This window comes from Pyxicephalus adspersus, chromosome Z (genome assembly GCF_032062135.1).
Source record: "Pyxicephalus adspersus chromosome Z, UCB_Pads_2.0, whole genome shotgun sequence".
Classification (NCBI taxonomy): domain Eukaryota; kingdom Metazoa; phylum Chordata; class Amphibia; order Anura; family Pyxicephalidae; genus Pyxicephalus; species Pyxicephalus adspersus.
Window position 1 is genome coordinate 56,937,714 of NC_092871.1, and position 27,386 is coordinate 56,965,099.

The 27,386-nt window shown below is 38.7% G+C and overlaps 2 protein-coding genes across 2 annotated transcripts; one reads left to right on the forward strand and one right to left on the reverse strand.

Moving 5' to 3' along the window:
* The first annotated feature begins 1,643 nt into the window (after positions 1-1,643).
* SUV39H1 (SUV39H1 histone lysine methyltransferase) lies at positions 1,644-19,061 on the forward strand. Its single transcript, XM_072431621.1, has 6 exons — positions 1,644-1,836; positions 6,022-6,167; positions 9,104-9,793; positions 11,575-11,721; positions 12,761-12,890; positions 12,978-19,061. Exons 1-6 carry the CDS (start codon positions 1,809-1,811, stop codon positions 13,109-13,111), a joined length of 1,275 nt encoding a protein of 424 aa, XP_072287722.1. The 5' UTR covers positions 1,644-1,808; the 3' UTR covers positions 13,112-19,061.
* Positions 14,139-27,374, reverse strand: WDR13 (WD repeat domain 13). The gene is made up of 10 exons (XM_072431619.1): positions 27,264-27,374; positions 24,977-25,064; positions 23,286-23,523; positions 22,899-23,008; positions 21,429-21,559; positions 20,644-20,951; positions 19,938-20,118; positions 19,531-19,672; positions 17,432-17,550; positions 14,139-15,234 (listed from the first exon to the last, which is right to left on the reverse strand). Exons 2-10 carry the CDS (start codon positions 25,015-25,017, stop codon positions 15,050-15,052), a joined length of 1,455 nt encoding a protein of 484 aa, XP_072287720.1. The 5' UTR covers positions 25,018-25,064; positions 27,264-27,374; the 3' UTR covers positions 14,139-15,049.
* Between the last annotated feature and the right edge of the window lie 12 nt (positions 27,375-27,386).

The window sequence follows — 27,386 nt, forward strand, 5'->3', positions numbered from 1 at the left end:
GGCTAGCATCAAAGGAAACCTAAAATCTTATGGTTCTCTCTGAAACAAGAAGTGATGGGAAAAAATTCCAATTGGGGCATCTGTTTTGATGACAACTAAGAGGAAATTTTCCTTAACCACCTAAGCGTTACACTGAGGTCTAGATTTCTGTACCAAAAGTGATCCACTGTTTTTGGATGTACAAAATCTCGGGCTTAACCATCCTTGCAGTTTTTTTTTGCCCGAGCGAAGGTCGGGCTTAACTGCAAGGAGGTTAATTTTTATTTGTATATATAGTGCAGTGCTTTTTAAAGTCCATAGTCATGCCATTTACAGCTCCTCAAAGGAGCTCACAGTCTGTCACTCCAATAGTCATATGTCATTAACACAGTCCAAGAATAATTTTGAGTGGAAACCAATTAAATAGGACCTATCACTAATTTTTTTTTTTTTACAAAAAACAAAACTATATCCCACCCTTTAATATAACGATTTATTTCTTTATTTGATGTCATGTATCCCAGAAAGCTGTGGACTACTACTTCTGGGTATGCCCGATATCAGACATACATTGAAGGGGCTTACCAGGAGAGTATAAAAAAGGGTCAATGTCACACATGCGTAGTGAGATCAGTTCATTTTTTTACATTTATAGGATGACAAGACAGCGTTGACCTAGATTAGGATCTAAAGGTACTGTCCTTGTTTGAGCTTTAACCTAACTGCATGTTTTGGGGATGTGGGAGTAAACCCATGCAATCATGGGAAGAACATGCAAACTTTTTGCGGACAGTGTCCTGGTCAAGATTCAAACCTAGGACCTTAGGCCAATTTTTCAATTGGCACAAAAAAAGTCTATTGATCATTTCCTACTTTATTCAAAGCTGATAAAGACATAGAGACTAGCACTAGATAGTTGTAAATCTTAGGGCTTAATCACACTGTAATGTTGTTTTGAGTTGCATTAATTACACCAATGCATATGTAGTCAGCTGCAATAAAGCAAACCACAATGCAGACTGATATACTGCGTGCATTGCATGTTATAAAAATGGCCTTATTTTGTTACTGGGTTTTTACTGCCTGTTCAGTTTGAATTACTATCCAAGGCAATTTACCTCATAGTTCTAAAATGTTAGCATTGTGGCTCCCTTTTCTGAAGAAAAGTTTACAACGTGGAATAACTGCCAAGTAAGAGGGACGTAGGAGTATTCAAAACAAATTATTGTCAAGTAAGAGGTAAATACTTTAAAACATTCTGTTCACGTTTTGCACACAATGTTGATGTAACTTCATAAACTTTAAAGCTGCAACACTGACAGCCCAGATATACAGATAAACGCATGACGAAAAAGCAGCTCCACTGACCTTATCAATGGTGCCTGTCACACTAAAAGAGATACCCGCCATCAGTAAAGTAATCTAAAGGCATCATTTTATGACCAGCTTTTTACTGAAGATTCTAACATTCTCAAGCAGATAGAGTCTGCTGCAGCACAATATGTGCACGTGATTTCACGCGGCCGCCATCATTTTGAAGACCATATTTCATGCTATTCAGAGAAGAGGCCAACCAAAAATGGGTTCCTACAGAGGGGACAATGAACTCTCGGCCTCTTGTGGCCGTAAACAACCTTGATGCGACGTCAGTACTTTTCCCGCCTCTTTCGTAAACTAGGGAAATGGCGCGCAATTTCACGCGCCTTCCTTAAAGGTGACATCACGCGGAATGCCGCCAATCAGTGGCTGGCCATGCTGCCCGCGCCGGGGCTCAGAGTCCAATCAGAATAAAGACTGATGCCGGGAGTGTAGAGATTGTCCCGCGCAACATGGCGGAGAATTTAAACGCAGTTCGTGGTGAGTGACCCGAAGAGGGTGTAAGGGGGAATACGGGGGGTTTAGGGTACTCTGTGGGAGGCGGTATATAATAGGAGAGGGGAATAGAAAAAAAATTGCAGACATAATAAAAGCTGAGCTTTGACGCCTTCTTCCGGTCTTCTCTCATTCCTGGTTTAAAGCTTTTCCATTGTTTTAAAATAAACTTTAACTGGTAACGTGTATCCTGGAATAGAAATAATGCAATGCAAATGGAATGGTGATGTAAGTTTTTCAGTCTTCTATTAGCGACTAATGGTGCCTAAAGTGACTCTGTAACCCGGTCCTTGTAGTGCTGGAAGAAACCCTCCTAGTGTTAGTTATCTCTGGCTGCTCCTCCAGGTGCATGCAGCAATTCTCCATCTCTCAGGACTCCTATCAAAGTCCTGGCTGGGTCCTGCTAATGCTGTTGGAAGCATTGGCTGTGATCGCCAATAGGAGTTATTTTCCGAGAAGCAGAAGGAACGCTTTTTGCAAAATGACACAAAATAATGTGACTTGCATAGGCAACAGTATTTATATAGTGCCAACATATTACAGAGCCTTGTACATAATATTGGGCATATTGTAATACCTGTGTACCAGGGCGGATGCCTCCATGGAATCTGTTTTCTTCTGTTCATTATTTTATAGTTGGACATGGAATTAGTTGCTGTAGGTGACTGCAAGGTTATCTGAGTGGCTGCAAGTCCCTGCTCTCATAACACAGTTACAGTATTCTCCCCAGACTTTATTTCAAGCTTGGTGGGAAGAAGTTGAAGGCAGGGGGCAGCCCCTGTATTGTGACCTGCCTTTTCAATAAACACCCAAAAACAGCCGGGTGATTACTGAAAAATGCGGGTTGGTGCACCTGGATAAAAAGAGCTGGCTGGGGAGACCATTGAAGTAGATAAAAAAAAAAAACATGGCATGCCTGTGATCCTGTTGCTGGTGGAAACTTGCCACTGATGAAATTGCTATGGGCAGAGAATGTCCCATATGTGTATAGCGGGGCACTAGGCCATGCTGCTAATGAGGGAGATTCTGCAGAGGCTAAATAGACTCCTCTGTCATGTGACAAGTGATTATCCTAGCAAGCAATTTATGGGAACAGGTGATTTTTGTCCTCTGATTTATCTACCATCATTGAAGCACATAGAAATCTTTTTTTTATTTTTTAACAAAAGGACACTTGTATGTGTATAAACCCCAAATAGTTATTTTTGTGTCTTTCATCTTTGTGGCTCCTAAGAAGTGGGTCATTTTACTACAAGGAATACGGAGCAGTATTCTCCCCGTTTTTGCTGGGCGCACCACCTGGCCCTTTTTTTTTTTTTTTTTTTTTTTTTTTTAATAACTATACAGCTGTTTCTGTTTGGTTACTGAAAAGTTGAGCCACAAGCTTCCACCTACCCAGCTTTAAAACATGTCTAGTGAGAAAAAAAGACCCTACCTTTCATCCATCCAAACAACTGAATATAAAAACGTGTGCAGATATATTTTGGCCAAATAATGTTTTCTTTTTTGTTTGCTGTGTTGATGGCCCCTTTCTAGGGCTGCACAGTGGGATACAGGGACAGCTTTAAGGTGCCTTGCTCTGTCAGGTCTTCAGATGGAATGGGGCTGTTTATCATTGGTTTGGCATTCGGATAGCTTTTCCTGGGGAGGTAAGCAGAAGCTTGGTAAAATGACACATTACAGCCAAGGTAAACTTTGCATTTTGCAATTAGCGTAAGCTTTCTTTTTTATGAAGTTGTAGGGGCAAGACTGGCATGGATAGCAAAGTGGCTTTGGTGCTTTTATGCATGTTGGCATGTGTTGCTTCCTGGTTAAATTGTGAAGCTGGTGCCATCTCCACTCTGTTATTCTGTTATTGACACTGGCTCCTTGTTCTGACTTATATGGTGATATATCTGTGTGTTTATTTGGGTCTTGTGGGTTTGCTGACTGGTCAGGAATATGACTGGTGCTGGCACAAGGGTTGCTTCTTTCTGGAATGCCAAGCTAATGAAACATTTTTTCAGTATAAACACGTATTGTTCAAATACCATAGAGCTAAAGACAGGATGCAATGTCTTTTGTTTTCAAGACACTAACAAAAGGGGAAAAGGGGTTTACATTTTCTCAAATTGTTCCACAACAATCTTAGATTTGTTGCCAAGTATGAACATGGCCTCCTCTTGTTTCAACTAGCTTGTCAGAACCAAGCACCCACTTACCCTATGTTTTGATGTTTTGGTGGAGTAAACATTGGCCGCATTGAGGCTGTTTATGAATTTTCATAGCCCAGCACTGCAAAACATATCCTTCAGCAAGGTGCATTGGGCTGCAAAATGTGTATTGCAGTTTCTCCAGAGATGCAAAGCGTTCTCTCCAGGCCTTTTGATTAGGAAGATTGGATAGGAAGATTGTGTGCTGAAGCCTGGCATGGGATGCATGGTTGAATATATGTGTTGAGTCTGCTGAAGCCCAGTTTTGGAACTTTTTCTAATCCTTCAAACCAATAAGTTATCCAGGCTATTAAATCCACTAACTTTAAGGTCTAACATTGGGCTTGGAAGACACATCCCACTTGGTGTGAGTCTGAGGGCTACCTTCGTCTGCGTTTCTCGGTGTGACACATCCTCACTTTTCTGAGGATTGAATTCTATCAGGGTTCTTAGGTCCATCAAGGGCCAGACTTCTTGCTATTTTGTTTTAAAGATGTTGGTACATGGAGTCTCCTGTGGATATTCCCGTCCATGGAATTTGAATTTTCTTCTAATTCATTAGTTAATAAACATTATTACACAGTATTTATATAATGCCAATATAATACGCGGCACTGTACAAAGTCCATAGTCATGTCACTAACTGTCCCTTAAAGGGACTCACAATGTAATGTCCCTACCGTATTCATGTCTTTCATACAGTCAAGGTTAACTAGGATTAATTTTGGGGGGTGAAGCCAATTAACATTACTGCATGTTTTTGAAATGTGGGAGGAAACCCACGCAAAAATGGGGATAACCTTCAACTCCATGCAAGATAGTGTTCTGGCTGAGATTCAAACCTGGGACCTAGCACTGCAAAGGCCAGCATTTTATTCACTCACACACAAGGTGGTCTTTTTTGTTGCCATCACTACCGTGAGGTGAGTGTCTGAACTGGACCTTTTAAGGAACTGTTTTTGGTTTAGGACTTTCCCCTTGCTACACATAGCTTCTATCTTTTACATCAGCCAGGACATTATTCTTCTTTCTTCTGTCTGGTTCCAGTACACCAAAAAAGATCTCCCTCCATTGTCAAGATGTTTCAAACTGAGGGTCTTTCAGATACCACTTTAATCAGGATTGCCCACATAGTGTTACCTACTTCTGATTCCATCATTTCTAAATGACTTCCGTCAAAGCGTTTATAGGTCTTGGCACTTTTAACTCAAGACACATTCTACTGGATCTGTAGGTTCCTTGTAAGTTTTTTGGTGTTGCTCATACGTTTCCTAGAATTTGGATCCAGCCAGGTCTTCTGTTCATATGTTCTCTTCTGCCAGGCATTTCTGCATTATATGATGACTGCTTAAGTCATTCTGGTCTTCACATCACTCTAAACTGCAGGCAGTCCCCATTTTTTCCTTTGGACCGGTTTGCATGTTTTTTTCTTTGTTGGCCAACTCTTTAGTACGACTGCTTTGAATGTCCCAAAGGTGAAACTTTGTGTCCCTTAGTGGATGGGAAATAAGTTTAGGAGTGTTGTACAGAAAACTGCCCTTTATCCGGAACTCAAGCAACTGTCAAAAAAAAAAAAAAAATGCTTAGCACGTCACTCCTGCCACTCCCAGAGTTGTACCAAGACCTGTGGGTGCTGGATAATGGGGAGTTTGCAGTAAAAATCATTTTTTCTCAGTGTCTAATCTCGTGTAAGTAGCAGTAAAAGTCAAAGCTAAAAAAACATCATGTCCCCCAGTGGAATAGGTGAGTACCAAATGCTATCAGTCTTGTGTATCCAAGACACAAATTGTCCAATGGATTTGCAGCAGTATAATACCTTCTAGGATATACTTGCTAATATTTTAACCCATTAATAATTTTTTTATGCACATTAATTGTTTGGCATGTTTAATAAATGCCTTATCGTGGATTATTTGTTTCTTGCTGGTCAATTTGTGATGTAACCTATTAACAATACATTGTTTTTCAATTTTTTTAGGTTGTTTGGTTGATTGTCTGTCCACAAAGTCTCATCTACAAGAGTTGTGTCGCATTGAGCATGTGTGTTGTGCAGCTCTTGGTGTGAACCGAAAAAATATCTGCAATTTTGAAGTGGAATATTTGTGTGACTATAAGAGGGTACAGGTAAATATACTACTTATACAGATCCTCAATCTTTTCTGTTTTTAGGAAAACTAATATATTGCCCTCTGGCTAAACTGTTTAAAAAGAAGGAAAGGAGAGAAGGGTTTTTTTGGCAAATAATGTGTATTGTATTCAATGATACTTCTCATAAAAAAATAAAACACATAACATTCTTTTATCCCAAAAACCACAATAGTTGCTTGTAGTTTACAGAATATAGTAAGGCCGTAGGGGGCGCTATACTAACATTATCTAGCATATAAAGCACAAATATATATAGCCATATATAGTGATACCTGCATCATACTGCTGGCCTCTGGGCTTCCCCCACGCCGGCAACGTGCATGTTGGGCGGAGGGAGGGCCCTGGGACTCTGTCTTTTACGGTGCTACAGGGATTCCCCCTGCTCCACTGCACGCCAGCAGCAACACCTCTGCTCTGCCAACAGCCAGATTCTTTTACACAAGCAATAGACCCTATCCTCTCTCACCACAGGTATGTTTTATTTAATCCTAATCTTGTTACCTGAACATTGAGTCTATTGACCACTTTATTTAAAACTTTAACCTAATATTACCTACCTTTATATAGATACATACCTCACTCCGTGGAATTCAGGGCTATCCGCTCTACAATTTACTAGTTGGCCATCTGACCAGCAAAGATCCTTTTCTAAACAATTATCTTTGAGACTGCTTTACCCCTTCTCTAAAGCTAGCCAAACCAAGCCATATATGTGACCATGTAAGTTTCCCCCCTTTTTTTCTTTATTGTTATTTAACTTATTGCATATATGCCTTTACTTATGATTCTTGCATACAGACTATTAACTATTGATTGTAAACTAATTGTCTATTTGGCTGTACATATTTTGAGAATGGAATATTGTGTTTTACTACCATCAAATTTAATGGATTTTTTTTGATATTTTTGAATATCAATATTAATGTACATCAATATGTTTATTAACTTAAATTTAATAACTGCATACACAATAATTTGTTGATGCACCGCAGTAATCCAGAAATTTTTTTAAGCTGGGTGGGAAGAAATTTTAGGTGGGTGGCAGCCCCTGTATTGAGAACAAACTCTTTGGTAACCACCCAAAAACAGCCGGGTGGGTGCTGAAAAGTGCCTGGGGAGAACCCTGCACCGCTAACCCTGAGGAAGCCTACCTGGGCGAAACGCGTCAGGTACTACGGTCGATATGAAAAGGTATATATCACTATATGGCTATATATATATCCATAAATATTTGGACAGAGACAACTTTTTTTCTAATTTTGGTACTGTACATAAGTTGCTTTGGCTGTATGTTTTTGGGTCATTGTCCATCTGTATTATGAAACGCCTCCCAATCAATGTGACTGCATTTAGCTGGATTTGAGCAGACAGTATGTCTCTGAACACCTAAGAATTCATTCGGCTGCTTCTGTCCTGTGTCACATCATGGATAAACACTAGTGTCCCAGTGCCATGGCAGCCATGCACACCCATACCATCACACTGCCTCCGCCATGTTTTACAGATGATGTGGTATACTTTGGATCATGAGCTGTTCCACGCCTTCTCCAAACTTTTTTTTCTTGCCATCATTCTGGTAAAAGTTGATCTTGGTTTAATCTGTCCAAAGAATGTTTTTCCAGAACTGTACTGGCTTTTTTAGATGTTTTTGAGCAAAGTCCAATCTAGCCTTTCTATTCTTGAGGCTTATGAGTGGCTTGCATCTTGCAGTGCACCCTCTGTATTTACTTTCATGCAGTCTTCTCTTAATAGTAGACTTTGATATCGATACGTCTACCTCCTGGAGAGTGTTGTTCACTTGGTTGGCTGTTGTGAGGGCGTTGCTGAGTTCACCAGTGCTTTTTCTTTCTCATAATGTATCAAACTGTAGACTTTGCCACTCCTAATATTGTAGCAGTTTCTTGGATGGGTTTGTTCTGTTTTTCCAGCTTAAGGATGGCTTGTTTCACCTGCATGGAGAGCTCCTTTGACCGCATGTTGTCTGTTCACAGCAAAATCTTCCACATACAAGAACCCCCCTCAAATCAACTTCAGGCCTTTTATCTGCTTAATTGATAATGACATAAGGAAGGAATTGCCCACACCAGCCCATGAAATAGCCTTTGAGTCATTTGTTGAATTACTTTTGAGCCCTTAAAAAATGAAGTAATTGTGCAAAAAAAAAAAAATTAAAAAAAAAGCTTTAGTTTCTCACATTTTTATGCAATCTTTTTGTTCAACCCACTGAATTAAAGCTGAAAGTCTGCAGTTAACTACATCTGAGTTGTTTCATTTAAAATAAATTGTGGTAATGTACAGAACTAAAATTATAAAAAGTTGTCTGTTATCCTATCTATCTATCTGTCTATCCTATCTATCTATATATATATATATATACACACACACTAGATGACGTTTGTAAAGCGACCCCTACGGCCCTATTATATTCTGTAAACTACTAGCGACTATTGTGGTTTATGGGATAAAAGAATGTTATGTATTGTTATTTATGAGAAGTATCATTGAATGCAGTACACATCATTTGCCAAAAAAAACCCTTCTCTAATTTCCTTCTATTTAAATGATATTTGTACTTCGAAAGTTGGCTTAAAGTCCTTAAGGACATTACAATTTCTACTAAAGAACCACCATCCATACATACCTATACCAATTCTAGCTAAATTGGCCTGTGTATGTATGTATGTATATATGTGTGTGTGTATATATATATATATATATATATATATATAATATATATATATATATATATATATATATATATATATATACATGTCTCTGACTATTAAGCAACGTGCAAGTTTGCCTTATGGTTCAGGAACTGTGGAGGTAAATCTTTAAGTCCCGGTGCCTGTGACATTGTCATAGGCAGGATTAGGATTTTGCCTGATTATATGGTGTTTTTCTATCTACAGGAGGAAGAACTGTACCTTGTGAAATGGAAAGGATACCCAGATTCTGACTGTTCGTGGGAACCACGTCGCCATCTCAGATGTTTTAACCTTCTTCGTCAGTTTCACCGGGATCTGGAACGGGAGCTCCTACGTAGAGCAAAGGCTGCTGGGACATCATCTAATAAAAAAGTGGTTGCACGCTGCCCCCGCAGACTAGACTTCAGCCTCTCGCACTACATGGTGCTGAAGGCTAAGCAAAGGCAACGGCTACGTTTGTGGGAGCAGCAGCTGAATTCCAAACGAGCCCACCCAGGGTTTATAACTGTTGAAAATGAAGTGGATCTGGAGGGTCCGCCCAAAGACTTTGTGTACATAAATGAGTACAGGGTTGGGGAAGGAGTGAGCATTACCACGTCGGCCAAAGGGTGCAAATGTCGAGACTGTTTCACAGATGAGCGTGGCTGCTGCCCTGGAGGTTTCCAGCACAGACTCGCTTATAATGGAGAAGGACAAGTGATAGTGAAGCCAGGCTTTCCAATTTACGAATGTAATTCCCTCTGCCGATGTGGTCCGTCTTGCCCAAATCGAGTTGTGCAGAAGGGAATTCAGTATAACTTCTGTATTTTCAGGACCCCTGATGGAAGGGGATGGGGTGTGAGGACACTGGAGAAAATACGCAAAAACAGCTTTGTAATGGAATATGTTGGAGAGGTAAGGTGGTATCCACTGACACTTTAACTTTTACCTCCTTGTGAAAGCTTTTCTTCAAAAAATTAAAATGTTAAGAGGAATAGAAATTCTGCTTTCGCAGACAGGCTTTTTATCATCATTATAGCTAAACTTCTACTCTTGAGCGCTTCATAGGGATTACAGGTCATTTTTTTTTTTTTAATGGTATTTGAATTGGAGATGCTGCATCCTACTCTTGTCTAACAAATATATTTCTTTAAAACGATCCTTAAATTTAAGAGTTGTACAGGCTATGAGAAAGGTCACGGTTACCTCTAGACCAGGGGATCAAGAGCAAACAATGCTAATTCCTGAGCCACACCAAAAATGGATTCCATATTAATATAATAATATTTCTTAATGGTGGGGTGCTGCAGGCATACCCCATTTATTTGTGAGCCTACAGGCATACCACATTTATTTATGAGATAACCAATGAGAAGCACTAGGCAGAGTAATGATGTAAAAACTTTTCTCATTTAGGCAGTATTGTATCCTATAAAAATGTGTGGCGTTTTCCATGTAAACTATACTGATATCTTCCATCAAAATGACTGCCTTGAAGCCTAAACTTTTTAAAACTTGTCAGTAGTTGAAGCTTTCATGTCTTTTCAAATTTCCCTTTTAAGATGCATAGCACAATCTTGGTTTTAGCCTGCATACTATTTCTGGAGGCAGCTTTAAAAGATCTCTAGTTTCTTGAACACATATTTTTTATTTAGTTTATTACATTTAGTTTTGATATTTTTTAATAAAATAACAATGAAGAAATGTTAACCCATTCAAATGAATAGGTAAACATGAGTAGATAAAGGTTGGGATAATAACCTGTAATTGATTTACCTCCTTGCTTTATATGATGAGCACACTACATTTATTTAGGTATAAGCGAATGTTTAAAGGCTGTAAATTCAACATACATTTGTAGGGCAATATGAGGTCTTGCACCTGTATGATAAATGTTTTTTATTTACATTTTTTTTTCTGGTTGATCATCAATATAGAAAATGAATAAAGGTAGTTACAATACCCTATTCAAGCATTTGGAAATCGAAATGTCTATCTAGCCTGTCAGTCCTTAAATATTTCCCTTCTATGTATCTATACAATTCTACGATTAGGAATGTGGGTATATAAGTGTGTTTTTACTACCCATTTTAGCTCTCCACCCATCTTTTATGCTTTTCAATGAGCAAGGTCAGGATACAAATGTCAGAGTTATTAGTTTTATGATATATCTTTTTAATTTACATTGAGTAAAGTGTTGTTTTGGGCTTTGATCTAGTTTAAGCAACACAGGTAACCTCCAAGGTAAAATGGTCTGATAAGATTATCTTTCTGTTTGCTCACCATGTCATTATGTTCTTTGTAGAACACTTGATGGGCACCTAGTGCTGCCTTTTTCTTAACAATGAGGCTGGAATTAGGTCAAGTTATAATATTTATACTATTTGCATTTAAAACAGATTTTTATTAAAACTGCAGTCAAGGGAAAAAAATATCTGCTTTAAGTTTGTCTCTAAGCTCAATATCTGTGTATGTAGCGGTTACTGTGATACCTGCAAGCTACATTTCACAGCAGAAAGAAAGCAGCTACCTAATTGCATTGACGATAAACTGATCCTTTACTACCTTTTCTTATTTTAAATATTAACAATAAACCAGTGCTGTAGTATAAATTTAATTCTCCTGCCATGGTTAGTATGTATTTCAGAATGTAATTGAGCTTCCTATGCAGATGTCTCACCTATCCTGCATTTCAGATAATTACTTCTGATGAGGCAGAGCGCAGAGGACAAATCTATGACAGACAGGGGGCAACTTATCTGTTTGACCTGGATTACGTTGAAGATATTTACACCGTAGATGCTGCTCACTATGGAAATATATCACACTTTGTCAACCACAGTGTAAGTATACCCTCTGCTATTAGGAGATTTGAGTGGCATTAAAGGGTTGAGCAATGGTGAAATAGGCAGTACCCAGCTTCTAGGAATTTGCAAGGTGTGTTGTCTACTGCCCTGTGGCTTCCTAGCTCATCTGGGAGTCATAATCACTCTAAGATTATTGATATTATAATTAACCTGGATTTGTATAGTGCAGATAGTGACACAGGTGGAGGAGGAGAGGACCCTGCCCCGAAGAGCTTAAAATCTAGGAGATTGATCCCTCATTATGGTATGAGCAGTAGCCACGTAAAGTGCAGATTTCAGTCCCCCCAAATCTGTATAAAATAAAATGGCGCTTTAGACCCTGATCCAAAAAAAAAAAAACATTTACAGAAGAATGTTTTCCTTGCACTGGCATCCAGTGTCTTTGACTAGACATTAGTGGGATCCATGGAAACCAAAGAATCTTGAATCTCACAAAACTGCATTCTTAGGCTATGTACATGTTGGATTTGGTTCTGTGGTTGATCCTCATCTGTACTTTATAAATCTGCCAGGATAGATTGATGAATAATGTTGGGGGGGGGGGCTGCAGTACACATGCTAGATTTTTGCTCAAGATGTCGTTTGGTTTGCTTGAAAATAGTAGAGTATGTCTATGTAGCTTTACCTTCCTAAGCCAAGAATTTTTTTTTTTTATTCTGATAAAAGCACTGCTAATGCCCTTGATTTATTAATTGTGTGGTTCCTTTCAGCACAACAGTAACCTATATAGTTTTCTCCACTTCCATATGCATATAGTAGCCACAATGGGTATACTGTGTAACAATTAACATTTTGTCATACTGTGGATACATATATTTTGGTAATTCCAAGTTGATGGGGAGATACAGTGGAAAGACTTTTGCATTTACTTTACATTTACATATAGTACATTTTTTTTAATAGTATCCTAAATTGTTGGGGAAGGGGGGGAAGTAGGGAGTATGTTGAATGGATGTGATAAGTTTGATAAGTGTTTATGTACTATGCATCAATTCCTTTACTTTCTCTTTTCCAGTGCAAGCCTAATCTTCAAGTGTACAATGTGTTTATTGATAATCAGGATGAAAGATTGCCACGCATTGCATTTTTTGCCACACGTACTATCCGTACTGGAGAAGAGCTTACATTTGACTACAGAATGCAAGGTAATTTTTTTTTGTGTTTGTTTTTTTTCCTTTACAGAAATTGAATGATCTTTCAGTGATTTTATGGGGTTTTGTTTTCTTTTGCAGTTGACCCAGTTGATGTTGAAAGTACGAAAATGGATACTAACTTTGGCTTGGCTGGCCTAACTGGCTCTCCAAAAAAACGCATACACGTGGAATGCAAATGTGGGGCAAACAGCTGCCGTAAATACCTCTTTTAAATGCGGATTACTACTGTCTGTGGGCAAGCAACTCAGGACTGCTTTAGCCTTCAGTACTTCAAAGATCGGTTATTTGGGAAAAGCTGTTTACACACCATTTAGGGTTCCTTCTTCGATCCTGGTCTTTGAATTCGTGCTATATATATATAAATTTTTTTTTTTTTTCAGCCTGGGCTTTTATTTTACTTGAATTTATGCCACCCTGGCTTTTTAAATCTCTGTGATTGGCTGCAATTTAAGAAACCAGCCTCTGTCTATTTTAGTGACAGTTTTCAGTGTTCCTCTTCTTTTTTTATGAACAATGATGAATTTTTATAGACTTACTATTCTATGTATAATTACATATTCACAGTTTTATATCTTTATCCCCTTTACGTCTGACCCCTTTTATGTAAATACAATAGCATGTAATCTGAACAACCACAGCCATCTTAATTGGTATGTTCTTGCTGATGTGTTTATATTACAGTTTTTAGCACTGATTATAGCCTGTTTACTATATGAATTTTTCATTACGTTCCTTGGGGAGGCACAGTCGATTACAGCAATCCTAAACAAAGAGACAAGAAAACACTTTACACCATTCTGCCAAGCCTCTTTAGATCTGGTTGATGACACCGCTTCATAAGGCTTTTTGGACAAAGAAGCCAAGGCTGCTTCCTCCACTTATAGAATTTGGCAAACTGAGGAGCATCATGTGGTAGATACCACCAAAGGACACTGTGTAGGTTGGTATAGCCCAAAGAGATACTTAATCCCACTGTTTTTTTTTTTGTTTTTTTAGCCCACTAAAGGCAGAGCATAGATATGCAGTGGTCTTAGATGTCCTCCAATAAATACGGAGGGGAAAGTAGCAATTTCATAATGATATTATTTTGCCAAACAGTAGGGTTGCTGTTAAATGAAACTTATCTAAAGCCTTTTTTTCTGTTACTGTACATGGTTGGAAACGTAGAGGGAGCGTGTATCAAAGAATAGAATTACTTTAAAAAAATCAGGCAGTTATATTAAATAAATTACTAATAGGTGGAAAGTGACAAGGACTTTATTTTTAATAGACTTGCAAGACAGCGCTGTGAAATACAAAAACTCTTTAGGTCCATTCGCACTGAAGTTACAGCTGATGTTTTGAAGATTCCTTTACCCCTTTCCAATCATTTAATTGTGATAGAGGATTAGAATTCCAGTTGTATGGAATTGAATATATTAGTAAACATGAAACACCGTTTGCAGCTTCAATCCTCATTTACCAACCTATTCTAGCTACACGCGATCAGAAAAAAAAAAAAAAATCTTATGAGTAGTTGGCTTCTGAATTCTCTTCAGATCAGGTTGTGTGTACTAGCCTTCAGGTCTAATACATGCAAACAGATCTGCTACCAATTGTGAGCTTGATGGATGTGATTGATGTCAGTCAGTCATAAAATACTGCTTATGTATATAATACTGTGCCTTGCAATTTTTTTTCTTGAATAGAAGGTAACTGGAATTCTAATTGGCCATACTTGATAGATCGTACACAATTTACCTTGTTCTGGTCTATCTGAAACCTAAAAGCTATCGCCTGCTCTTGCTTGATAAATTAGGAATCTTTACAGTTAATAAAAGTGAAAATCGATGTACCAGGCCTAACTCAGTTGGCCTGGTACATCAACTCACAGACTTGATTTAGTACTGATTTTATTTTTTTTTATCTACTGCAGAACTGTAGGTCACATTTTAAGTGAGGGGGATAATGGGACACTTAAAGATAGAGAATAAACTAACTCACCACCTTGTTCCATGGAAAAAGAATTTAAAAGGAAAAGAGTTGTCAGAATCCTGTGGATCACTGTGTAATGATCTTCATTATCAATGGAAGAGTTTATTTATAGGACATATAAGAAATATAAATAGGAATGGGTGATCAGCACAAATCTAACAGTAAGATGGAAGAGGTTACTTCTGTTCCCGTCTCCAAATAATCACCATCCCCTTTGCATCACTGGAGGCCAGAAGACTCTCATCACAGTTGAAGCTGATCCCCAAGACTGCTGAACTGTGCCCTTGTAGTTTATTTACAATGGCCTTGGTGGCCCGTTCCACATCAAAGAAGTAGACACACATATCTTCACTGCCAGTTACTGAAGAAGAGAACATAAAGCAGGTCAATAGCCCTGACATATAGCGACAGAATAACAGACATTCGTTTAACCATTAGGTAAAACCAGGTGTGTTTCGGTTAAGAACCAGGTATTGGCTATCCTTTTTTTTTCTTTTGCAAAACTTTAGCAAAAAATTTAGTTAATATGTTCTAGAACAATCGTGTTATCATGCCAACCAAAGCCCTCTCTTAATGATTAGAAATGACTGCTCCATTCATAAAATAAATATTACATAGTGGCCATGCTGGTCCAACAGCTGCTATTGGTGTAGGTGTCTCTCACCAAGCAGGTGCAGATTCAGCCAGTACCAGCAGCTTTTAAGGATGGTACAATGTGCTTCATCAACGTAGCAGGCTGTGGTGCATGAAGCCTGTCTTACTGTCCCAGAGAAAAACATGTCCTTTGTTTTGATCAATATCAAAATGCCAAAAAAGTAACTAAACTCAGGTTATTACTGTGGGATGCTATGCTTTTTTTACAGTCATGTAAAAAAAAAGTACACCCTTTTTAAATTTTTAAAAGGAATTTAACGCAAAAAAAAAAACACCCTCAATCTAGCAGGGCAGTCTGATCGCTCCGAGTGTGTCCTGCATTAGGGCCCACGTTGTCCTGGAACCTAGGCGCGAGTTGAGGTGTAGTAGGATGAAAAAATTTGCCGCTCTCACTGCGCATGCATGAGATCGGCAAATTTTTCTCTTTGTGCAAAAAGGCTCGGGCATGCACAGAAGGATCGCCTACGAGCCTCCCAGGATGCCTGATGTAGGTATCCCGAGAGGCTTTGCGCTCCTATTCATTCTTAACCACCTAGGCAACTGAGAATTAGAGGGCGCAGCACTGCAAAAAAAAAAAAAATCTTTTTTTTTTTTAGGTTGCACCTTAAAAAACAACAAAATTTAAACCTTACATAAAAGGGTTGTCTACCCTTTTCTGTAAAGTGAAAATTATGAGTTTAGGTACGCTTTAAGTTTGCGTCATGACAACAAAAATTATTCCTGACCTTAGCAGTTCCTAAAATTAGATGAATTTAACTTCAGATGAAAATCACCACATGACATATTACACCATGTCATTTAACAAAAACCAAGGTAAAATGCAGAATTGGTGTGTGAAGATAAATTGCTACTTCCATGAGAATTAAAAGAATAGGTGCTGCTATTCAAATGCATGTGATTAGTTTTTTTATCAGCTACATTTACAGTGGTTACACTTACTGTAATGTAAACATATGTTGGCGCTATAAAAATCCTGTTTAATAATAATAAAAACATGGATCTTTTGGCAGTTTCCTGGTCTAGATTGTGTGTTATCACAATGCCAAGGAACAGGGATGGATTATAAGGCAATTTCTAGACGATTGGACGTTTAACATTCAGTATTTTTCCCATACTGTATTAGCGGGACGCACCACCTGTCACTTTTTAGTAGCTATCCAACTGTCATCATACAGCCTCAGGCCAGGCTCTGTGTAAAGAGTGCAGTCATTGAGAGTCTGGGCAGCCTGTCAAGTGTGCTAAGAGTATTGGGAGATTTATACTTTGTTTCCACTGAATTTTTTTAGGCTGCCTCTCACTGTACATTTTAAAGGTGGAAACATTGTTGGGGGCAGTAGAAAGTTGATAAAATTATAGAATTTTCTAGACACTAATGGCTCAAAAAACTAGGAGTACTAATTTTGCTCTGTATGCTTTTGAACTACTTGGCTACAGCTTTACCCACCGCTGGGTGAAAAATACATTTCTGGGGTGAACACATTTTACAACAAGAAAGATTACCCAAAAATGGAAACCATTAAAGACAGTCACCAATTTTCCTAGGAGTGGACATTCCAGCAAAATCACTCCAAGGTCAGACTGTAAAATGCTCAATGAAATCACAAGGAACCATAACTCTTCAAGCCTCAGATTGATAAATGTTAAAGTTCATGACCGTAGAATTAGAAAAAGTCTGAACAAGTATGGTTTATTTTACCATATGGTTATGGTTATTTTGAGGGTTGCTCAACAAACCACAAGACTGTCCAGATGAGACAAAAGTGGAGATGTTTGGCCATAATGCACAGCTCCAAGTTAGGCAATAACCAAATACAGCATTTAAAACAGTGTGGTGTGGTTAAATAGACCGTAAGCTATTGTTCAGTTCTTAAAAATCCTAGATATCTGTTCAAGAATGTACATACCAACACAGGCTCCCTGCCTGAAGGACATGAGGGGGCAGAAGATACTCCTGATGGCATTGCTGGTTTGTTGTATCTGGAAAGTACGTTTTAATTGTAGTGTTCCCTCATTATCCACAACCCTGGAAAAGATATAGGGGAGATTAGAAAACTGAAATGCATAGTAAATTGAAATGTGTATGTTGGTATTAGGATGAAGCTCTATGACTGTATGAGATGTATTATATATAAGCCCATTTCTAGGTGTGTGGTCCAGCTCAGGGATGAGCATCTTTAAACGATTGCTAGAAAAATTACCAGATTTTTGTTTTTGACAAAAGGCATGCTTTATTAATTGTTAGGTTTTGCATTAATGCCCTCTCAGAATAAAAGGCAAATACAATGACCTGGTTAAAAAAAAAAATCTTGTTATGATGGAATAACAGGAGTTACCACTGTGTTAAAGTCCAACTGAACCCAAATCTGAATAGGGCAAATGGCAACCAGGTTTATAATTTTGTTCAAACAGAAGCAAAGTGGTGGATAGAATATGCACGCTATACCTGCACATATACTCAATTGATTTATGAATTGGTAAAACTAAGTTCCAAAAGGTAATTTGCTGTGTTAAATTTGGCTGGCTCTTCAAATGTAATTATACATTTATATATTCTCCAGTGATCGGACTTGTGATGAAGAATTGAAGCTGACCTACCACTGAAAATCTTTTGACTTAAGTAGTTTTAAGTCAAACACCTAGGCATGCAGCAAACTGTAGTACAATTGATGATTTAGAAAGTATTATAGGCAGGGAATCAGAACACCAACCAGACACGCAGTATTTTTTAGAACCAGGTCAGTAATAAAATCTTGCATATTCTCTCATTAAAAGGTTTGCTTTAAGGAGCCTTTTAAAAAGTCATTTGTGCCCGACATGCTTAGTCTGTTGGGCAGTGCAAAGCATATCTGCTGGAAATATCATTATGGGGGTACTTTGCACTGCTCTTGCCAGAGCAGTGTGCACAGAGGAGACTACTTTTTCCCCCTAAAATCTGGGGTTAGAAGGATGGTCTGATGCAGGTGCTGATCAGATGGATTCTGAAATTAAAGGAACAATGTTTTTTTTGTTGTTTTTTTTTAACCTGGGCAAACCAGTTTATTTCTGTCCAGTTTTGTATATCTAAAGTCATTGGCATTGTCATTATTTTCATTCATGAAAATTTTTTTTACATTGTAGGCCTGTGATTCTTAGGCATAACGCACCGAAATATGTCCAATATTTAATAAATTTACCAATAAACTTTAAATAAAAAAAACAAAAATCTGTTAAAACAAGGGTGCATAAATAAATCAAAAATACTGAAACCGTGGTCTAGGAGGCATGGGATCGCTATTATGCTAACTTGCCCGGCTGATAACCATAGCTCCTCTCTTGTTTGCTAATGTCACACTACCTTTCCTTTGTTCTTCCCACTTCCACCACCTAAGATGTTTATGTTATGTGTTATGTTCAGGAAATGTTTATTGCACCTTTGAAACTCGGATGTGGTTTGTTATGATTAAGAATGTTTTTTTTTCCCTTTTGTGTACTTCCCTTTTCCCTTCTGTTCCCTGAAAAATTTTTCAATAAAAATACAATTTAAAAAAAAAAAAATACTGAAACCTGTATTATACCTGTACATTGTACCTTTTATTCATAAATTTAATGATTACTTTGTATTGCATTCAATAAAGTTATTTTGTATTGAATCCAATACAAAATCATTTGAAATTCCCGCCACGCTGCTGCACACACCACCGGGAACTCCAGGGGAAGGCCAGCGCACTGGCCGGGGGACAGATCGGACGAAGAGGACGCGGTCAGAGGATGGCAGGATACTGGAGAACGCTGATGGTACCAGGTAAATCTTTATTTTTTTAGCTACCCCGGCTGTGGCTTGGGGTTACTGTTATCAGCTGTTTTTTTTTTTATCCTGTGCCACACTCAGGGTTACCGCTCAGGAGGTTAAATGCACTTAGGAATTGACTGTCTGCCACCTTTTATGTGAATTTAGATATCCTTTAAGATTCACTTCAGGTTTACAGTTACATAAAACAACTATGAAACTCTGGGACAGACCCACCTGTACAGCAGAAGTTTGTTGATGCAAGCATTTACTAATAAAGAAGGGTCCCGTGCCTCACGGCTTATCCACGAACGAGCAGAGATGCTGGTGATGGCACTACCCTCTGAAACCACCAGACGTTTGGCTTTAGTCAGTTTACCTGCAAGGAATGAGAAAATATGGAATGCTTAAATAGGCTTTTGTCATTTAAAGCCCCACCCTTTTCTATTTGGGATTCTGTTGCCCTTGTAAAAATGCTTACTGGCTTTTTCAATCTACTTTCAGTACCTATTGAAACCACAATTGGTAGGTTTGTTTTAAGTGTGTGTGGGAACAGCCTGCAAAACTCTAAAGGTCACTACTCTTTATTGTTTTAGATTACAGCCACTTACTGTTTAATGGTCTTTGTTTTACCTTGTGCTTACCTGTAGCCATGTCAAAAAGGAATGAGTATATACTCCCACGGTCATCACCACTCCATAGAATACGGCCTGCAGAATCAAAGGACAAGGACAGCACACGACCGGTCAGTTTACTGCTGCCGCCTTTCACTTTTTTACCAGTAGATATGTTCATAACGTGGACGTTGTGTTTCCCATTGCCGACCTGAAAGAAAGTAGGATAACGGGATTAACCAAGTGTTACATTTCAATGTGGTATCTGTGTGAAAATGTTCCTTTTTAAGAAATTCATTCAATGTTCTCTTCTGAGGTATAATCAGTGCATACTTTACTTTATATAAAGTCTTGAGACATTACCACTTTCTACTTGTAGGCTTGATGCAATTCTACAGCGGAAGTGGAAAAATTTAATCACTGGGAATTTACAGTAAGTAGAAAAAGTAAAGATACGCAGCTAATCTCGTTTTAGATGACAAACACAAGAACTAAGTATTTTGTTTCTGCAAATATTCCCATATCCTGTTTGTAGTCTGGCATGAAGTCCACAATCGAGACATAGAAAATTCTCAGGAGTAGAACTTCATAGAGGTAAAGTAAAGGTAAGCTAGGAGAAAAAAAACTTTTTTAAAAAATAACCCAAAGTTTAGGTACAATTTTATTTCAATTGGGGTTTGGGCAAATGTATTTCAAACATACTCAAAAAAGTTATGAAGAAGTACATTTTACGCACCACAGTGAGATTATTGTTGATTGGTTGGAAGGTGCAACACAGCATCTGTGCAGAGTCAGGGTCTGGGATCTGCCGTATGCAGCGTCCATCTTGGGTGTTCCAGATGCGCATGCTGCCATCCAAAGAGGTAGACACAATGATATCATTGGACAAGGACCAGGCAAAGTCACTGACTGCACCTGTGTGTCCCTGCAGAGTCTGCAGTACTGTGGGGGGTGTTGGTACCAGCTGGCACACAGATATTGTACCATCGAGGGAACAGCAGGCAAGGAGATGCTTGTCATCATTTGCAAACTGCACCTTAGGGACTAAGACAACAAATGGAAGTAATTAGAAAAGATGAACTCTATCCATACATCCAAATACACAAAAAGGTTGCAAGACAAGCAGCAATAAATTGCAGAAAAGCATAAAAAAATCTCAATACTGAGTTTTTATTTTTTTTTTTAAAATGATAATTGAGATACATTAGGCTCAATTCTAACATTGTTAAAGAAATCCTTATTTTTGAAAAGGGCTGAAAAAAAGATCTTTTACTTATATATATGTTTTTGTTTTGCCGTAGAAGCCATGACTTTTTGAGAGACATACGCTCCAGTATCAATCGCAGACCCAACAAGCATCAGCTGTCCTTAAAAAAATAAAAAATGTGCTACTTCCTCCCAAACATTGCTTCCTTGGTTACTGCCACCCTCCCTACTCTGTCACTCTTACGGAGTATAGGTATATTGATCTGCTACAAATCAGACATCCACGTATCCACACACAGCTTCCACATTTCTTACCAGCTTTGTCCACATGTTGGTCAAATATGTGATACATTCCAGCGAAGGCATAATTCTCACTCAGAGTGGTGTCACCTGCCATTGCCCTGCTTGCTTCAGCCAGTGGTGTGGGTACCACACTGCCAGGAGCCCTGAGGTGGAAAGAGATGTGAAACTTAATGAAAACATCAATTATGTATTAACTTGCATAATACGGTATTAGTCTATGCTCATGCTAACACTTTTTATTTATTGTAAGATCTGTACATCACAGATCATCATCAATTATAATTTAAATAGTTTTTAACCCTCCTGGCATTATAATTCTGTCCGTATTTTCATGCAAAAAGCGTTACATTGGTTTGCATGGAAATTTATTTTACATTGTAGGCTTATAATTCTTAGGCATAACTCACTGAACAATGTCCATGATCTAATAAATTTATTAATAAATTAAAAAAAAAATGTTAAAAAAAGCGGCATCTCCCGCACGAACCGACATCACCGGAAAACCCCAGAGAACATCTCTGCAGTCACTGGGAGAAGATCAAAGAAGGATGATGCCGCCCGAAGACCTGGACGGGCGAGCAGCACGCCGGAGGATGCCAAAGGAAAAAGGTTAGTTTTTTTTTTTGGTTTTTAGGGACCCTGAGTGTGACTTGGGATTACTGCTTTTTGCAAGTAAAATCCACCCCGAGTCTCACTTGGGAATACCGCTAGGGGGGTTAATATCCACATTAAAACCAAAAATTATTGTTCACAAATAAAGTCATGTGAAAAAGTAAGAGCACCCCATGAATATTGTTTTCAACATATCTAAGGAAGGTAAACATTAGATCTTCATTTAAATTGTTCCTATAGATAACAGTAATGCACTTAAATATTCTGTCATTAAATTAGGTGTATAAATCCACAATGTCATTTATATATGTCATTTGATCTTGTATATCCCCCTTACTTGTAAGCACTATTTTAGTGAAGAGCTAATGTATGATTGTTAAAGTGTACCTACATTTTCATATGACTGTATGTGGTAAAGCATACCTAAACTCAGTAATTTCTGTTTACATAAAAAGGTAGACAACCCCTTTATGTAAAGTAAAAATTCTGTTTTTTTTTTTTTTTTTTTTTACTTAATGCAACAGTGCAGCACTTCCCCTTAATGAATGGGAGTGCAAAGCCTCCCGGAATACCTACGCCACGCATCCGTGGAGGCTCTTGGGTGCTCCTTCTGCACATGCCCAAGGAGCCTTTTCGCGCAAAGAAAAAAATTTGCCCATCCCGCGCATGCACAGTGAGATTGGCAAGTTTTTTTCCATCCTATATCACTTGATCCTGCGCCTGGGTCAGGTGACGTAGGATGAAGAACCTGGAGAAAGGCGAAGCTGGCCGGCTCCGGGATGCCGGGACGACACTGGACCCGATGCAGGACACCCCCGGATGGCTCGGACTGCCCTGCGGTATTGAAAGTAACTGTATTTTTTTTTTAACCTTTCTTCTTGAGCCACACGGTTCATCTGTGCCTGCAGTTGGTAGGAGCCACGACTGACAGAACGCCTGTGTCCTCTTGACCCCTGAGACCTTGGCTCTTCTTCTAGATCCTGAAAGGAAACATAAATCAATAACTAAATATCACATCATTCATTCACTTTTTTAAAAAATGAAGAAATGTCCCATTCATTTAAAAAAATAGACTGAAACAAATGTGGTTTTGTCAAAAAGCTGTATATTCTTCGTAAGTTTTCCATGTTCATTTTATGTAGGTTCTATTTGTTAGGTACAAAGAGCATTATTAAACATTGTCAACAGCAATCAGATTTCCTCTTAATTTCAGCTGGCAGAACACAAACATAAAAAGAACCCTAGCATTAGGCTTACTTCCATGCGATCCAGTGTAGTTCGAGAGCTACGGATGCTGTTACTGTGTGCCCGGAAGCTGCTCTGCTCTGAGAGAGGCCCGTATCGTTGTGCCAATAGCTGGCTGCGCAGTTTCAAGTACTGACGCCGCAAAAGTGGGTCATACCCCGCCTTTGCATTTTCGCGGAGCAGTTGGCTGCGTCTTCGAATGTACTGCGTGCGAAACTGGGGATGAGCAGGGGTGCGATATGCGTTGTACCTTACAGATAAAGAATTTGTGTTAGGTATTGCATTAGAACAAATTCCTCTTAATACATGTCACTGACATATTACCAACCAGGTAACGCTGCTTATTATTATAGGAATATAGTTGAGCAGGAATCTCAGAGTTGGGAACCTCCCATGTCTAAAAGTTGCGGCCCAGCCAATTTTCTGACTTCTGTTGATAGCACATTTCCCAGTTGCTGGATATACATAACAAAATCTGATAATAACGCAAAGGGTTTTTATTAAGTGGATCTTTGAATAGGGATGTTGGCAGTGGGTAAGATGAATTAGATTTGACAGATTAGATCTGTCCTCTTGTCCAATGCAAAGGATTGTTTAAAATGTTTTAAAGCAAAACTGGTTTTGAAAAAAAAAATCTTCTTTTTAAAAAGTACAATGCAGGGTTGTGTTGGGTATCCCTGCATGCACAGGAGTTGGCCCTAAGATCGAAACAAAGAAGAGGAAAAAAAAACCCCAAAAAAAACGAAGTTGGCAAAATGTGATAGAACGGGGATAAGTGAGTGCAATTGTGATCAGGCAGGTAAGATTATTTTATTACAAAAGGGACATCACCATTACTTCAAATGCATATTGAAGTAATTGGATCAGCATGACAGATAGACAACCAGCTTCATTAAAAGTACAAAATGGCAGCTGTTTTCCCATGAATTAAGAACAATTTTTCCTTCAGGACTTTAGATGAAGGTTAAGTTGTGATCTGGTTCCTGCTACCCAGGAACGGATACCGGCATTTTTTATAGGTGTTCTCTGGGCCTTGAAATCCATTATAGGTAAAGTTTTCTAGCCTTGCAGATGTCTTGCACAGGACACTGGAGGATGCACATTAGCCATTTTGTACATCTTTCTCAACACTTCCGGAAGTAAACCCTTGAAAACATTTATCAGGTAGTTGGGAAGCATTACCATTTCAATTTGGTTGAGTAGGCAACTGACTATAGGGTGCAAAGCAACTGTATTGTATGCTAAATTCCTGCAAGATAGAATTTTTAGCTGCTTTATTTACTTCAGTGAGAGAAATACATAGCTACTGATCATACTTTGAGCAAATAACTGCAAGAAAAAACATGTTATCAACTGCTAAAAAAGACAATTTGAAAAAGCTTTAATTACAGGTTCTGGTATTTAACAAATGTTTGTGTTACTAGCAGGAGGTGGTATGCATGAACAATTATGCACAATTATAAAAATGTAAAATGTATTATATAAATTCTTGCCCTGGCTCCATAATCTCTGTTTTTTATTGGTTTATCCCTCATTATTTTACAAAAATAAATTCTGCATAATTTCTTGAGACCACTATGACCTGCACTGTACACTACTGAAACAAGAGTAATATGTTTTGTGTAATGAATACAATTGTGGAATACAAAGCAAATACTTTACAGGTAGAACAATTTATAAAAGGAAGGCCTGACTTTTCATACCTTGCATCAACTGCCAGGACCTGCTGCCAAACTGCAGCCATTCCACAAAAAAATACAGGCTTCCTCAGCCTGACAGGATGGAGAGATCCTACAAATTGAAGGTATTATCAAAAATTAAATTAATGGTCCAATTTTCCTGTGCATACACCAAAATCTTCACAAGTAAAGAAAAGTGTAAAAAGCTATAGCAGTTACATAAAAGATAATACAAAGATTTAAAAAATAGAATGAAAGATATAGAGGTTTGATCTAAACTAGAATCCCACCTGTCCCATGTTCATAATTGAGAACAGAGAATCATAGGATGGATTGAAATGCCTCAGTGACCAATAAAGAAAGGGACACCTGAACCACACTGTGATGCTCCCTACTTAAAGAGTTCCCAGGCTGCTGCTAAAAATAATTTCTTATTCAAATATAAGGACTCTTAAGGTTTCGTATCTCTATGAGGAGGCTTTATGAGCTAATCCATAGTAAGATCACGGAGCAATTATACACATTGAAACTATAAAATGTATATATCTTATATATAAACTAATGTTAGATTTAAATAAGGATAACAATGGGACAGAACCCCTGCCAAGGTTTCTTGTTTGCGTTTATGCAGGAAAAATTCACCCTCCCTGTTTATCCCAATGACCATTATCACTGAAACAGTAAGTGATGAGAAAACCAAAACGTAACGGTTGTCAACTAAACATGAAGTAGAGGGGAAATCTTGCACTGGAGAAATGTCAATTGGAGAAATGTCACCTGCACATGTCTAAGGTCAATTGCCCTGACTTCATACGGATTTTTTCTCATTTTCTGTTGCATATATGAAACAAGAAGTGAGTTTTTTTTAACCTTTTTCATTCTGTCCAAAGCTGGAAAAAAGGCCATACAACATTTTGTATGTATTGGATGCAGCAAATGTAAGCAGCCAAAGGTCTCATTAGCTCATGACCCCAATAATATGTATGACACAGCAAACCAGAGGAGTACCTACAAGGGATCACTATAGAACATCAGGAAGGGGGTGCAGAGCACATCAGGGATAAAAGTTGGACACATGCGTTACAATCCAGTTATTTTCTAAATTTCCAATCCCGGTCTAGTGCAAGAGCCTGACATTAATTAAAGTGAATGCCTAGGCAGACCCTATCGATCAGTATTTCTCAACCAAGGCTCCAAGCAATTTTTGTCTCCTACCTCAGTTACCACTGACACCAATGATCTTTTTTGGCTATATGTAAGAGTGACAATCTTCCAACTGACCAGCAATTTTAAAAGAGATATTTTTCTCACTGACTACCACACTAGTTTACTGTGAGCTGTGGATATAGTTATTTTTGCAGTTCACTGCAGACCTGAAAATTTATGCAAGGATTATCCCATGGTAAAAATGGACCATGGGAAATTGAAATGGACCATCCAAAGATTACTTTTATAGGGATCCTTTAAAATAAAAGGATGAGCATTCAAACATTCCATGATTTGGCCAGTATTATTCATTACCCCCTCTTGGCGGTTTGATTACTGAGGATTTTTGAATGCAAAAGCTGTGCATTTAAAAATCCTCATTATTTTAAATTTCCCACCCGGTCCCACCCTCCGGCCACAGACTCGGGAGCAGATGTCTGGCGGGCATCTTGCCCCCTGGCCTGGCGCCCCCAATGTTCAGACGCTCAGGGACGCAGATGCCAGCCGGGCATCGCCAGCTTGCACAGATGCCCGGCCAGGATCAGCAGGGAAAGAGGACGCCGGACATCGCTGGAGGACGTCGCTGGAATGTGGGAACAAGGTAAGAGTTTTAACCTTCCTGGAAATTCCACCCCGAGTGTGGCTCAGGGTTACAGCTTTTGGTATGGAAAATCCATCCGGAGCCACACTCGGGAATACCGCCAGGGAGGTTAAAGGTAATCATGAACAGATGTTGTGCGGATTTATCATCATTACAATAATCCATGACATTTGGCACAATGATGCCCCATAGGACCATTTATAAAACTAGGAATCGGACATTCCCTCAAACATTCAGTCCTGGGAATCAATTACCTCAAAAAAAGGACCTGGAAGATTCCCAGGAGGGAATGTTCGAGGGAATGTCAGATTCCTAGTTTTATAAATAGAGCCCATAGTGTACGATAAGAGGCCCTATAGCAGAAATAACACAAAGGAAGGACATATCTCGAGGACCTTGAGTCCCCACTAATATAACTGTTCATCTCTCGGTGGTTGTAGATTTCCCTGTCACCAGTACACAAGACAATTAAAGAAACAATATTTCCTAACAAACACCAATAACCTGCTCCGCCGGAAGCTCCATCCGCCCAGACTACTGCAGTGATGTCAATATTAACAATGCCTCCTATTCTATTGGCCGTTTAGCTGTCAAACCTTCCACCAATAATACAGCTCCTTGCTGGTC